The sequence below is a fragment of the Phyllostomus hastatus genome, unplaced genomic scaffold (genome assembly GCF_019186645.2).
Source record: "Phyllostomus hastatus isolate PE091 unplaced genomic scaffold, TTU_PhHast_1.1 phas_contig_38, whole genome shotgun sequence".
Taxonomy (NCBI): Eukaryota; Metazoa; Chordata; class Mammalia; order Chiroptera; family Phyllostomidae; genus Phyllostomus; species Phyllostomus hastatus.
The window spans coordinates 29,546,446-29,560,154 of NW_025333869.1; the positions used below are offsets into that span (position 1 = coordinate 29,546,446).

At 34.7% G+C, this 13,709-nt stretch overlaps 1 protein-coding gene across 2 annotated transcripts in view; it reads left to right on the forward strand.

The window, feature by feature from the left end:
* Positions 1-13,709, forward strand: part of CTNNA3 (catenin alpha 3) — a 1,495,188-nt gene that overhangs the window by 978,297 nt on the left and 503,182 nt on the right. For both annotated transcript variants that reach the window (XM_045841855.1, XM_045841856.1), the window contains exon 11: positions 9,479-9,635. In XM_045841855.1, the coding sequence (XP_045697811.1) occupies positions 9,479-9,635 (157 nt within the window). The remainder of the gene's footprint in view (positions 1-9,478; positions 9,636-13,709) is intronic.

Consider the following 13,709-nt stretch of genomic DNA (forward strand, 5'->3'; position numbering starts at 1 on the left):
GCATGCTAATTATCCCTCAGCTGAGCATGAAGAAATGTTGACCCCTCCCTTCCATCCATCACCCCAAGGGCTGAAAACAAGGCTGGAAAATTGAAGGACGCACAATCCCTTATGTCAGAAAACTCAGTCATCATAGGAATTATGTGTGTCCTGTGTCATGGAGAACATCCAGTTCTTCCTAATCCATTATATAAAATGGCATGAGCTTTTCAGCAGATTCTGCAGCTGCTTAAAGCCATTGTTGGTTTGTCACCAGAGAAAATTTCCTCCTATTCCTAGCTTTGTGTCCTACTACCCAATCTAATTTACATAGTCCAACTCCCAGGAAGCAGTAGTATTTTATTCTTGAGTTCTATACATAGCCCAGGGTGTCCAAGTCTGTAATTAAAAAACACAGCCTTATTTATCTTTTACTATGCTTGTTATGGCTCTAGCCTGTTAAGCACAAAGTAATAGCACTTTAAAATGAAGAATTTCAAGTTTGCATTCAACAAAGAGGGGCTATATTCCAGTGTATAGTAGCATTATTTCTTCCTGGGGTAATAGCTATTAACCAACTCATTTGTAACCAAGAATTCAGGTTATTTGTTTGTTTGTTTTCCTTAAGAAGCATACTCACTAAGAGAGTTCTCCTGAATGTAGGCTATCACTCTGTCAGTAAGTAGTGAAGTGCATTGCTGTGGTATTTTGCACACACCAGTCTATGTGCTTCAATGACGAAGGATACCAGGTCCTATAGAGTGCAACAAACGCATAAAGCTTTAAAAGTCTTTTGTGACCAAGAAGTAATCTCCAATGTAGTAGTAAATGATTTGATGGGAAAACATGATTTTTTTCCCTTCCATTGCCAGAATGATAAGGACAGTTTCCTCAATACCCCAACTCCTAATAATTTAAAAATACCAGGAAAACATTGTTGGTATAGTAATGCCTAAGTTTGTATAGTTCATTTATGTTTTTAAACACTCCGAATGTACTTTACTATTCAGTTTGAAATAATTCTATAATATTCCAAATGTGAAAGATTTAGGGAAAAACATGCAAAGATTGATTTGGCCAAGCAATTCATCAAAACATTCTCCCCACACTACATCACGCACCCGTTACCCTGTACCTTCTTAATGTATTGCGGGAGCTCAGCAGTGGTATTGCGTATGTGATCTGGATGGTATGTGTTTGATTGCCAGTATGGAATATTTGTACATGACATTTTTCTCTTAACACACTTAAAATAATTTTTTTCTCAATTTTTCTTGTCTAATGTTTTCTACATTAGATAAATTGTAGGAATATGGTAAATATTCTTTGAAATTAAAAATGTTTAATCTTCTAATGTTACACGAACTCTATTTTGCTCATGGTTTTAGATAAAACCAAGTTGAATCTTCATAAATTCCAAATATATGGACAAAATATCTAATTCCAAGCATTCAGACATTGGCAATATGTGCTTTTTATTTTTAACTTTTGTCAGCCTCTTATTTTAAAATACATTCTGGCAGTTAATAAATAGCTTGCATTTTGCCTTTATTTTATATAGAATTGGACGGTGCATTAAACTTTGTAGATGCTCCTACCATAAAGTATCTTTTTTAAAAGAGGAAGAGTTTATTAATTTTGCAAAGATATCAAATAAATTTTTAATTCCTCCATGTGAACTCAAATGATTTTCAAAACAGTACATTTTTTTCTACTCTAAATTCTAAACTTATTAAGTCCCTCTGTGGCAGATTATAATGGATCTTAAAATCTTTGATTATGCTTTTTCATGGTTGGAAATTAAAATTATTTTCTATTACTTTAAATTGTAATATATACTATTGATTTCAGAATTTTTTCCATTTTTATATCAAATTTTCTTTTAGTTTTATGTTATAGGTAAGTCACAAGAATATAGTGTTTTTATAAATTCAGTTTTCTTTATGTTCATCTATTTTTAACCAAGAGACAGTTTTATAATTAGCATATCAAAGAAATTGTGGAGCCTATCAAAATTGTAAATTCCTTGTGTATGTATATTTGTGTGTATAGTGTTTTAACTCCTTAAGTATTCTTTACATGTTTTCCAAACTATCTTCAGGGAAGCAAATACTCATAAACTATGTAATTCTGTGCCAGTTGTTTAACTTAATCTAATTAAGTTCTGCCAACAACCTTTGCAATAAGTACTTTTATAACTATTACAGATAAGGAAATTGAGGCTCAGAGCAGAAGCAATTTGTCTACAATCACACAAAACTAATAAGTAATGAAGTTGGATTAAAATGTGAGATCTGACTCCAAATTCCATTTTAATTTATCTACAAAACCTACTAATTGATGATTTTGTGATATTATGCCAAACAGTTCTTTTAATATTCTTTTATTCTCTTATTTACTTATTTGATTTAATAGGTTGTCCTGTCTTAATAATTAGTACAGATGACAAAAAATAATCTGATTTTTATTGAAATAATTGTTTTTCTATGTGTATTCAAAGGCAAGGTAAAGCCTCATTGGAAGTTCCAGTGTGAGTAATCCTATCATGCAAGGATTATCCCTTCACAGAGTAACAAGATTACAACCTTGTGAGGACAAAGTTGAATGCAGTCTAATTAATTGTCTAAATCTGTGGGAGTCCATGACAAATTATGTATCTTCATCATCACCCCCTTCCTAGTCCAGAAATGCCTTTATCATTTAACTTAAAGATGTGACTCTGGAGATTCATGATGATAAATATGGCATGGCTTACTATTAAAATGCTAAGATAATTTTCTATAACTTAAGTATAAGAGAAGACAAAAAGGAAAAGGTTATCAAAACTAAGGAAATATTGAAGACTACCATAGAAAGTGAGAAACATTTAATAGTAAAACAGCATTTAAGCAACTAAGAAAAAAAATGCTGGGAATTGGAGCACTGAATTTGATGTCATTGCCATGGTTGCTACAGTCCCAAAATTATTCCAGCATTACTCCTAAGTGGATGTCCTACAAATTCCCCTCACCTACTAGCTCCAATGTATTTGAGGTATCACATATTTTGTTTTTAATTTTGTTTATATGCCATGACACTGAGGTAATCAGACCTATGGATACTTATACATAACTCATCTTTTTAATCCACAAAGTGCTTTAGTTATACTAAGATTTTTAAGATTATTTGTGTCAATGCCAATATTGAAATATCTCTGGGGAAAATTAAATTACATAGATTTATTTTCATTTCATAAGTAATCATTTTCAGAAATCATACATATATATGTGTGTGTGTGTATATATATATATATATATATATATATATATATATATATACACCTCAGATAATCACATTAAATCTGTATGTTCCCTTATAGCTAGCGAAGTTGAACATCTTTTCATATATCTGTTGTCCATTTGTTCTTCTTCTTGGGAAAAGTGTCTGTCCAGGTTTTCTGCCAGTTTTTTAAATTGGATTGTCTGTTTTTTGTTGTTGTTGTTGAGTGGTATGAATTCTTTATATATTTTGGATGTTAGCCCATTATTGAAAGTATTGTTTGCAAACATCTCCCATTATATTGGTTGCCTGTTTGTTTTGTTGATGCTTTTTTTTTTCTTGGCTGTGCAGAAGCTTTTTAGTTTGACATCATCGACAATGTGGTATTTACCAGAGAGGAACGGGGAGATAGGGAAGGCTGAAGAGGGTAAAGGCGGTCAAATATATGGTGACAGAAGGAGGCTAAATTTGGGTGATGAGCACACAATGCAAAATAAAGATGATGTAGTATAGATTTATACACTTGAAACTTATTAACCTATGTTACCCAAATAAATTTAATAATGATAAAAAACATGTATGTTCAAACCTGAAGGAACCTGAGAAGGATCAGGTAACTCAAACACTGATTCTTCTCCTCTACCCCAGTGCACAACATACCTATAACTTCTGGGAAAATGAGTATTGGGAGAGTTAATAAGACTCTCCTGTGGACATAGTATCAGTTTGAAGCAAAGTAAACCTCTGATTTAAGCCTCATGGCTTCCAATCTGGAGTTCCTTCTACAACTTTGCACAAATTACTCAATCTCTTTGTACCTCCATTGTCTCACCAGGGCAATAGGAATACTGAAAGGACCTTTCTTTTGGGTTAAAAATTTGAATGCAAATCAAGTACGTAGAAACCATGCCTAGAATATTGCAAGCTGTCAATAATGTTAGTCCTATGATTACTACACTATTTTACAATTTTCAGCAAAATTCAGAAATAAAGTAGATATAAAAAAAGAAAAAGACCGGCACAGCAAAAATGAGGATGGGGGAAAGGAGTAGCTTGAGTAGCTCATCTCCCACAAAGGATTAGATACTGTAGAACACTGAAAAAGACTCCTATATCTGGTAGTGCTTTTTCTCTAAGGAAGCAAAGTCAACATCTCATTATCCAAACAGAGTTTAGATAAAATATTGCAGTAGAATCTGTGCTCACTTTATCATTTCAGACAATAGGTAACTTTTTATGAAAAATTTCTGGCTTGGCTGTGGAAGAGCAGGCTGTGTGGGGCCTAAAATTTATACAGTTTTGAGAGCCTTCTTTAAGAAAAAAGTATTTACTTAGAATACAAAAATAAATAGCTAGTTACCAATTTTAAACGTGGACAAATACAAAAATTTGTAATACAAATTACAAAATGTAGAAAAATGATACAATATATGCATTATTGTCTGTCAGACACAGATCCATGAATCTTTTCTCTTCCTTCCCCTTTCCTTCTCCTTTGACTTTCTTTCTTCCTTCTGTTCTCTTTCCTTCCTTAGTTCCTTTCTTCCTTCCTTTCTTTTTTCTTTTTGCTGCACACTGTTATCACCTCTTAAATAGCAATTTATTTTGTAATATTCTTTTCTGTAGACAAACTAGGAAGATGATTCAGTCTTTGTTTCTGCACAGTTTGTTCAGGAAGATCTGAGGAAAGAGGGAGCATGCAATGAGAGATAAAGGCTCTTTCCTGACACAGTGTTAGTACAACCAGTATGGGTTGGTACAGGGCATATACAGAGGTAACTGCAAACCTTTCAAAATTAGTCCACTAAACTAAACTAAATGTACACCCAACTCAGCTTCCTTTACTGGATCCCAAAGTACTTGTGGCAAACTTGCTAGAAAAGATGACCCCGTGAACACATTTCTAGGGCCTCTCTGATATCTTAGATGGAACCTGTACAAATGAGAAGGCCTGAAATACAAATGTCTGATACCTGGAGGGAAACAAGGAAAACTTTGAGATAATCTAAAAATTCTAAATATGCTGAATCAAGTTTAGATGTTCGAGAGTTTCCCACAGCAAGTGAGAGCATGATGTAATAAAAATTCTCTGATTTAATGTAAAAATACAAATAATACAAAATAATATTTAATGTAAACTGTAACTGAAAAATTATTTTGTAATGAGAGGGAGCTTAGATTCAGGCATGCTGAGGCCTGGGTCACATGTACTAATAGAAAGGGCAGGCAACCTGAAGAAGGTAGAATGAGACCTGGTGAAATTAAGCTCTTTGCAGGGATTAATAATAATATGCACGAAGTCTATTAGGAGCCAGTTTGAGGAGGCCTCTATGAGGAAAGGGAAATGAAGTTCAGTCAGAAAGCGAATCAGCCTCCAGCACAGCCTTTATCAGAGAGCATGAGCAGGAAATGTAGCTGGGATAGTAGGACCCAGATATAAAAGGGAAGGAACTGAGAGAGGGCTCAGCGGGTCCTTGGGGTTCCATGTTCCACAACTCCTTTGCCCTTCCCACTTGCTTAACAAAATTCCATTCAAATTTTTTTTCTTTTTGGTAAGGACTGGAAATAGGAAACTGTTTATTTGAAAGGCTATCAAATAGTCCTGTTAAGATATAATAAGATCCTGAATTTAAAGAGACTGTTTCAAAGGTGAAATGAATGACTAGGTGATTCACAGGGTTATGGACACATCTCAGCCATAATCTGAAGAAAAATGCCTCAGAAAGCAACATCATTTATTTCAGTCATGTTTAGTCAGCATGAAGAAGATTTGAGAATGGTCTTCTGCCCTGACCCCAGATATACAGAAAAAATTGCTAGGAGTGTGGTAGCCTTCATCATTGGGATTCAGACTTTTTTCTCTCTTAAACAGGATTAGGGGTATCTTCTGAATTTTGTCTGCTTTTAGACTTAAGCTAAATACCAGGAGACTCAAGTAGGATAGAGTATTTTCACAGTGCACAGTGTTGAATCAGATAAATTGGATCAGCTGCAGAACTGAAAACTTCTTAAAAATAGAGTCTGTCCTGTATTCATGAATCCACATCTCCCTAAGGGGTCTGCACCAGCAGTAGTTTAAAAGTACGCCTCTGAACTTCCCACAACCACAAATGTACACAGTTGTTCAACTGCAGGGACAATGAAACAGCAGAGACCAGAGCCTGGTGTACATTGTAAGTTAATAGGTTAATAAAACTAAAACTGAAGTCAAAGAGCGCTGTACAATAGCTATTTCTCAAAGTAGTGTGTGTTTTCTTAGAATTTAATGTGTTTCTCTCTTGTAAAAAAGAAATAAAGAAGAGAATATCAACATAATATTTTCAAGCCACATATTTTTCCCCTCCTCCATCTCCAATAATTTGTTGGAAGTCATTTAAGTAAAGTACAGCCTTTAGGTTACTTAGTAGAAAAAGATTCTTTTCATTGTTTCCATTTTATGTTGGCGAAATCTGAATGCTGTGTCCAGCATTCTCCTCACTAATGACTCCTGCTTTCCAAATTCAAAAGTCATTTTTAATTCTCATTATTCTTGACTCTACTGCATTTGATCTTTAGGGGAAAAATCTTTCTCATATTGATTCTTTAATATCTTAGTTTTCTGCCTCCTTCTTGATGATTCTTTTTCTCATCTTCATCACTTCACTTAGTGGGTACTTTCCAGAGGTATTTTTCTCCTCCCTCTTTCCATTGTTCCTTTGATTTCCTTCCAACTCTATTACTATTGTCTCTCTGCTACACATTTCCCAGGAAGTGAGGTTAGGCTCTATCTCACTTCTGGGTCATTGCATGTGTTATCGCCTCTTCACAGAAGGATATCATGCTATATTAATTTCTACTTATTTTTAAAGAATTTATGTATTTTTAGAGAGAGGGGTAGGGAAGGAGAAAGAGTGGGAAATAAATATCAATGTGTGAAGGAGAAACATCAATTGGTTGCCTCCTGTGCATGCCCCAGTGGGGACCACCTGCAACCCATGTATGTTCCCTGACCACCTGAGGAATCAAACCAACAACCTTTCTTGTTGAGAGATGACACTCAACCAACTAAGCCACACTGATCAGGGCTCTACTTATTTTTTAAAATTTCAATACCTTGGGGCATCTTTCCTTATAGATCTGAGTACCTCTGCTATGTGTTATAGGGCATCTTGAGATTCTTTTTACAGGAGTCCTTTTAACATTTACTATAGACTGTAATGGTTCTCAGAGTGAGAGCACCACCAGCAGCATCACTATCACCTGGGAAATTGTTAGAAATGCAAATTCTTAAGCCCCAGGGTGCATGGACTGAATTAGAATCTCTAAGGTGTGGCTCAGGAATCCATATTTTCACAGGCTCTCCAGGTGCTCCTGATTTAGGCTAACTTTCTGAGAACCACTGGTATGTTGCAACTCCCTGGTTTTCCCTTGATTCTTGTACTAGATTAATGGCTGTTTTAGAAACTAGTGGAATCATTTTCATTGTGATGTCTTTGGTATCCAGTGCAGTATCCGATGCCTTGTTGCTGCACAGTAACCATTTCTTTCAGTGCATGAACAAAGGAAATACAACTTTTTTGTGAGTTACAATTCCAATCATCTGTTTGCTCACAAGGTAATTTGTATGGAGATCCAAGAATCACTTCAAAGTCAACATCTGTGATAGGAAAGTTGACATCTAATACCCCTCATCAATACTGTCTTCCAAAATAATTGCACACGTCTGCCTCTACACTGACTTTTTAACTCTCCTACCTCTCCTTTTCTATCAACACCCTAATAATTCTCTCCATTAATCATGGAAAAGCCTTCATAATCATCTTTCTTTAAAGAATAACTTCATTCAATCTGAGTATACAACTAAAACATACTCATCATAGAAAATCTGAAAAATTCTGTTACACACACAAAATAAAATAAAAAGCACCAGAAGCTCCCCAATTTCTAGAGTGCTGTTGTTAATGATTGCATGTATTCATCTAACTTATTTCTAGCATGGGTTTGCTAGAAATGGCATCCTATAAAGGATAATGTTTTATAGTCTACAGTTATTACACTGTTGTGGATGAATTTCCATGTTTTTAAATGTTGTTTTTCACAAATTTGTTAATACCTGCATGATCTTTTTGGCAATGATGGACTGCCCTCATCCTCCTTTAGTTAAGTGTAAGCCCCACCAAAGCCTTTTGCCTGCCTCCACCACTGTAGTCCAGGCTCTTCTCACTTCTGTAACCTATTGCAGTAGCCTTCTTTGCCAAATTGATTTTTCTAGAGTGTAATTCTGAATAAATTGCTCAAAAGTCAAAATGACTCTCATTGCCTTCCAAATAAGGTCAGTCTTGAGTCAGACAATCCGGGACTCCTGCACCTAGGACAGACTTTTTCAGGTTCTCACAGCATTTCCCTGGTTTTCTAACCTTTTGAATCTTACCACGTCTCTGTCCCAACTTTCATTCTTACAGGTAATTTCACTTAAATTTCCACTTCAATTATGCTAAAACTACAAACTTATTACCCTCATCATCACTCCACTCCTTATCCCCTTCTCTGTCCTGTTTTTTCTCCTTAATTCTTACAGCAGACTAACAGACTACCTATTTCATTTATTTAGCTTGATAATTGATAGTCCTCATCAGCTATAGTATAAGTGTCATTAAGGCAAAGCTTTTGGCCTGTGTCTTGTTCATTATCACACCTCTGAAACCTGAAACATGCTGGAAACATAAAAGACACTCAAAGTATCTCAACATGTATTTGAAATGTTGAATAAATACATGAATGAACCAATGAATGAATGAATGAATGAATGAATAAATAAATAAATAAATAGTGTATTTCTACTGGAGAATTCAATAAGTCCTCAAGGAAGTCAGACCTCTTACTCCTTCTGCTGAAGGTTACCTCTATTCTCTAAAGCTTACATAACCATTATCTGTACTCTTGACACGTGAGACATGTTGAACTGAGTTAAATGTTGCCCTTCCCACAGCATAACATACAAACTCCTGAAAGGCAGATACCAATTAACTTTGTATCTCTTGCAGTTCTTAATGCATTAACACTTAATAAATAGTTTAAAAATGATTAAATTATTTTCAAAAGAAAATTAAATTGTTACCAAAAGCAAAACACATAAGGACATTTCACCATTTTTCCTGTTGTTAAAGATGAATATATCTATTTTTTTCAAAGAATAACTGTTATCTGCATGCTGGTAACTATTCCCAAAGAAATCACCATGTAATATTCTACATCTGTACAGATTATTAATGCTGCACTAGCTTTGGCTGCAAGACCCAAAAGTGAAGTGGTCAAAAAAACCATGGAAATGTACAAGCGTACATGGGAGAATCATATCCACGTCCTCACTGAAGCTGTAGATGACATCACAAGCATCGATGATTTCCTTGCTGTATCTGGTATGGTTTTGATTTTTTAATTTATACATTTTTCTAGTCATTTTTATGAAATAGGATAGCACTAAATATAATTAATTTTATTCAATATAATGAGACTTTGTATTGCCAAGTACTGTTACATCTGATCTCTCCTTAGGCAATGAACCTCATGCCTGGTAGTCCTTACAACTCAACAATTACATTGTCTCTCTAAAAGGAACTTCTGTTCTTGAGCAAAACATAATTTAAAATAAAGCTAGAAATTGTAGGCCTATTTTGGCTTTACAAATAAATCATCTGTTTCCCTTCTTTAAACTACTGGTTTCTCTTGATTTCCCTGTACTTCTTTTCCAACCATATTTTTATCCACTCAGGAAAAGAAAATACAATTTTTAACAGGAAACTTTTTATTGATTTGATATACACTATGTTTTTCAACTACTAGTACATGTATTTGAATAGTGGTGCTCTAAAGAATCAAATAAGTAAGTCCAAACAGCTGACTACACCAGTAACAGAGAGGCTTGGGATTCTATGCCAAACCCAGTGATTCTCATCACGGATGATTCCTCCCACAGGACTGTGAGATTACTCTCATAAAGTCCTATCCTCAGAAGCATAACTCAGGTTTTGATTATATTGCTGTAAAAACAAAGAACTAAATGTTTTTAATCTTTATATTCTCATAAAAATTAAACTTCTCCTTAAAATAAATTACATATTTTGAAAGAGATTTTCTTGGAATATGATAATATTCTTTTTCATAAAGCAAATTGTCATGAATTTCTAACATCCCATTGTTTTTTAGTTTTCTGATTTATTTTGTCTAACTTGTTGAATTCATTATTTTCATATGTGTGTATGTTCTTATCCTAAACAATAGTTCCAAAATCCTAGTGTATTTTTATAATTCATCAATGAAAAGAAAATGTGTGGTAATTATTTTAAAAAATGTTTTATTTCTGTAGAGTGAAAAACTTTGCAAATAAGAGCAAATGTTTGGGAGAAAATTTTAATATCCCTTTGTCACACTATTCAGGAATAACGACCACTGATATTGGATTTATTTCCAACCAACACACATATATGTGTGTATGTCTGTGTGTATAGTCTGCCCAGAAAGTACCCAGCCAGGTAATATGAAAAATAGAGACATTTATTGAAGAAGATAGAAGAAGAAAGAGACATTGTAATAGGACAATGCACCTCAATCCTCTTCAAAGTAGGCACACAGTTCTCCCAAATTGCCATCAGCTCCCCTGTCATATTTTCCTGAATCTTATCAGTGATCTGAAATCATTTCCCTTTCAAAGGTGACTTTAGTTTTGGGAAAAGCCAGAAGTCACAGAGTGCCAAATCTGGGCTGTAGTGGGGCTGAGTCACCTGGGTGATGTGATGTTTTACCAAAAAACTCTGCATGAGTTGTGATACATGAGGGGGCATGTTGTCATGATGAAGCTACCAATCACCAGTTGCCCACAACTACAGTCTTCTGAATCATCCAAATAGTTTCCAAGGAGAAATGTTCAAGCTTAAATTTGGCACAGATTCATTGCTTTGCTCACTCAGTCATTTTGAATGTCACAGCCACACTGCACCCATACTCACTCAACGGTTCCTACTGCTCCCATTGACTGGTACAGTGAAGTTGTCATTGTTCACACATGTACATTCCAGTCTACTCTCCTTGGCTTCCAGGTTACATTGATGTCACTCAAACCATTCTCATTACATTAACAATCACTGGACTTCTTTTGGATAGACCTACTGTCATGACATACATATACATATAAATATATTTATACATATAAGTTTTATATATACATATATAAATATAACCAATTATTACATGTGAAAAGACAGATAATATATATGATATACAATATACATAAATTATTTGCCTTTTTATAAATGTCATTAGGTTGAATTTTCCCACATCATTATATAACTTCAAAAATAAATGATTCTTCTCTTCTTAGCATTTAGATAAATTGTAATTTTATTTTCATAAGCAATTCTATATTAAGCATATTTTTATCTATTTTCTATTCTTAGTATAGATTTCGCAAAATGAATCTATTTAACTTCTCATATTAGGGCAGTATTTTATAACATACTTATTCAATGCTAGGTTCTGTTTTTAGTTGGTTCTTTTGATTACAAGAAAAAGAAACCTGCTTGCACTACTTGATGTAAAGGCACTTTTGTTGGTATACTGTTGGCACATTTGGGAGACTCTCCTAGACACACAAAAACAGGGGCCCTAACTGGCCAGGTCTTGTGTAATTGGAGCTGTGAGAGCCTGGGATCTGAGCAACTCCTTGGGTCCATAGAACAGAAACTCATGGTTTTTCTTTTTCAGGTCTGGGTTAACCTGAACTAGCAACCTTCTGAGTCTGCTACTTTCCATAAATGATTTCAGTGGTTCAGAGCATTTTGCCTACATATAACAGAAAAGTCACATGAAAGTTGCTTGAAGAATAAAAACCTTCAATTAGTTCAGGTAACCAGATATTTAGGATAGTTGATTCTAGACTTCCAAACCCTAGCACAATAGAAGACTTGGTTAGGAATAGGCCATGTTTGTGAGGAGGAGTACCACATCACTAACATTATTTAGAATTGTTTATACAGGGTAGTAATAAAAAGTTGGTTAATATTTAATGTGTTTGATTATTGTTTTTATATTCTCTAAATACATTCCATTATTTTCTATACTGGAGGTGGACTACTTCTACTTTCCTGTCCGTAGGATGCTGTAGTTGGTAGTGGTTTGTTATTAATGACCTATGTAGACATCTCTGGTTTCTACTAAACTTCCCTCACAGTTGTATCTCAAAGCATTACAAGTACTACCTAAAGCAGGAAAGCAAAGTCGACTGTTAACTTGAATTTATCAAGAAGAAAATCTTTCCAAGATGCCTTCCATAAGACGTTCTCATAGTTGTCATAGGTCAGAATTTGGTTGGTCCTCTACCCTCTCCAGGACCAATTACTGGCAAAAGTAAAAGTGATTTCCATGATGAGTGCTCATAAATGGTTAACAACCAACTGGGGCCAGAGAGAATAATCCTAATTTATAGCACTTGATGATTTCTGGGGCATAAATACTACCATGTTGACAGGTATCAAAGCTAGTCATGTGATGTCACTGAACTCTGAATTGGAAAGAAATGCATAAAAACAGCTTTTGTGAACTGGTATAAACAGATACGCACATACCACTGGCCTTAGACCAGTTGTACTTCAACCTTCCTGACTGGTTACTTACTATACAAATAAAATCAAAGGTTATATCTGCAGAAAAGAAGGGAAAATGGCTGTTGACTAGAGAATAAAATATGTTTGCCCCAAATACTGTCACACATACTTTCTCAGGTCTGTGCCTTCATTAACTTATTTTGTATCAGTTTAGCATGAGTTACCGCGATGTTTCTTGTTACTTAATAACTCTTCAGCATCTGTTCCCACAGGTAATGGCATCTTCTCTTAGAATCTTCCCAGTCAAATAAATAAGAAGGAATATAGCTGGCCCCATACATCTTTTTAGTTCTAAGCCTAGATTTTTAGAACCATGCTAGAAGTCCCAAGTCCAAGATCATGGGCCAACCAATGAATGGGCTACCATTTTTCAGTTGGCTAATTGTGGTTCAAATCGTGGTGATGGAGGCTGCCACAGTCCAATAGCTTTTGTGCAGTGCAGATTTTTCTTAGAAAAAGTTGCAGATGTGATCAGCAGTGAGTGACTTTTCTGGTACTGCTTTATAATGACCTTTCATAATATGTAGTTTGTATTCACAGACTCCTGGTTCTGCCATTTGCCAGGTAGAACAATAGACAAGTTAGTTCACAATATATCTGAATTGTTAACTACCTAGAACATACTATGGTTTCAAATTTTTTATAAACATTCTATGTTTTTCCTGAACTCTCTTCCAGTAGATAGAAATACTAAATTATTTTTCTTTTTTTACACATAAAAATAAAGAATAGGCATCCTGGAAATGAGTCAGTTGTGAAAATGACTCAGAATACTAGTTCTCTGCATTATATTATAGATACAAGTTAAAGCCTAAAATCAGGGAGAAAATATTC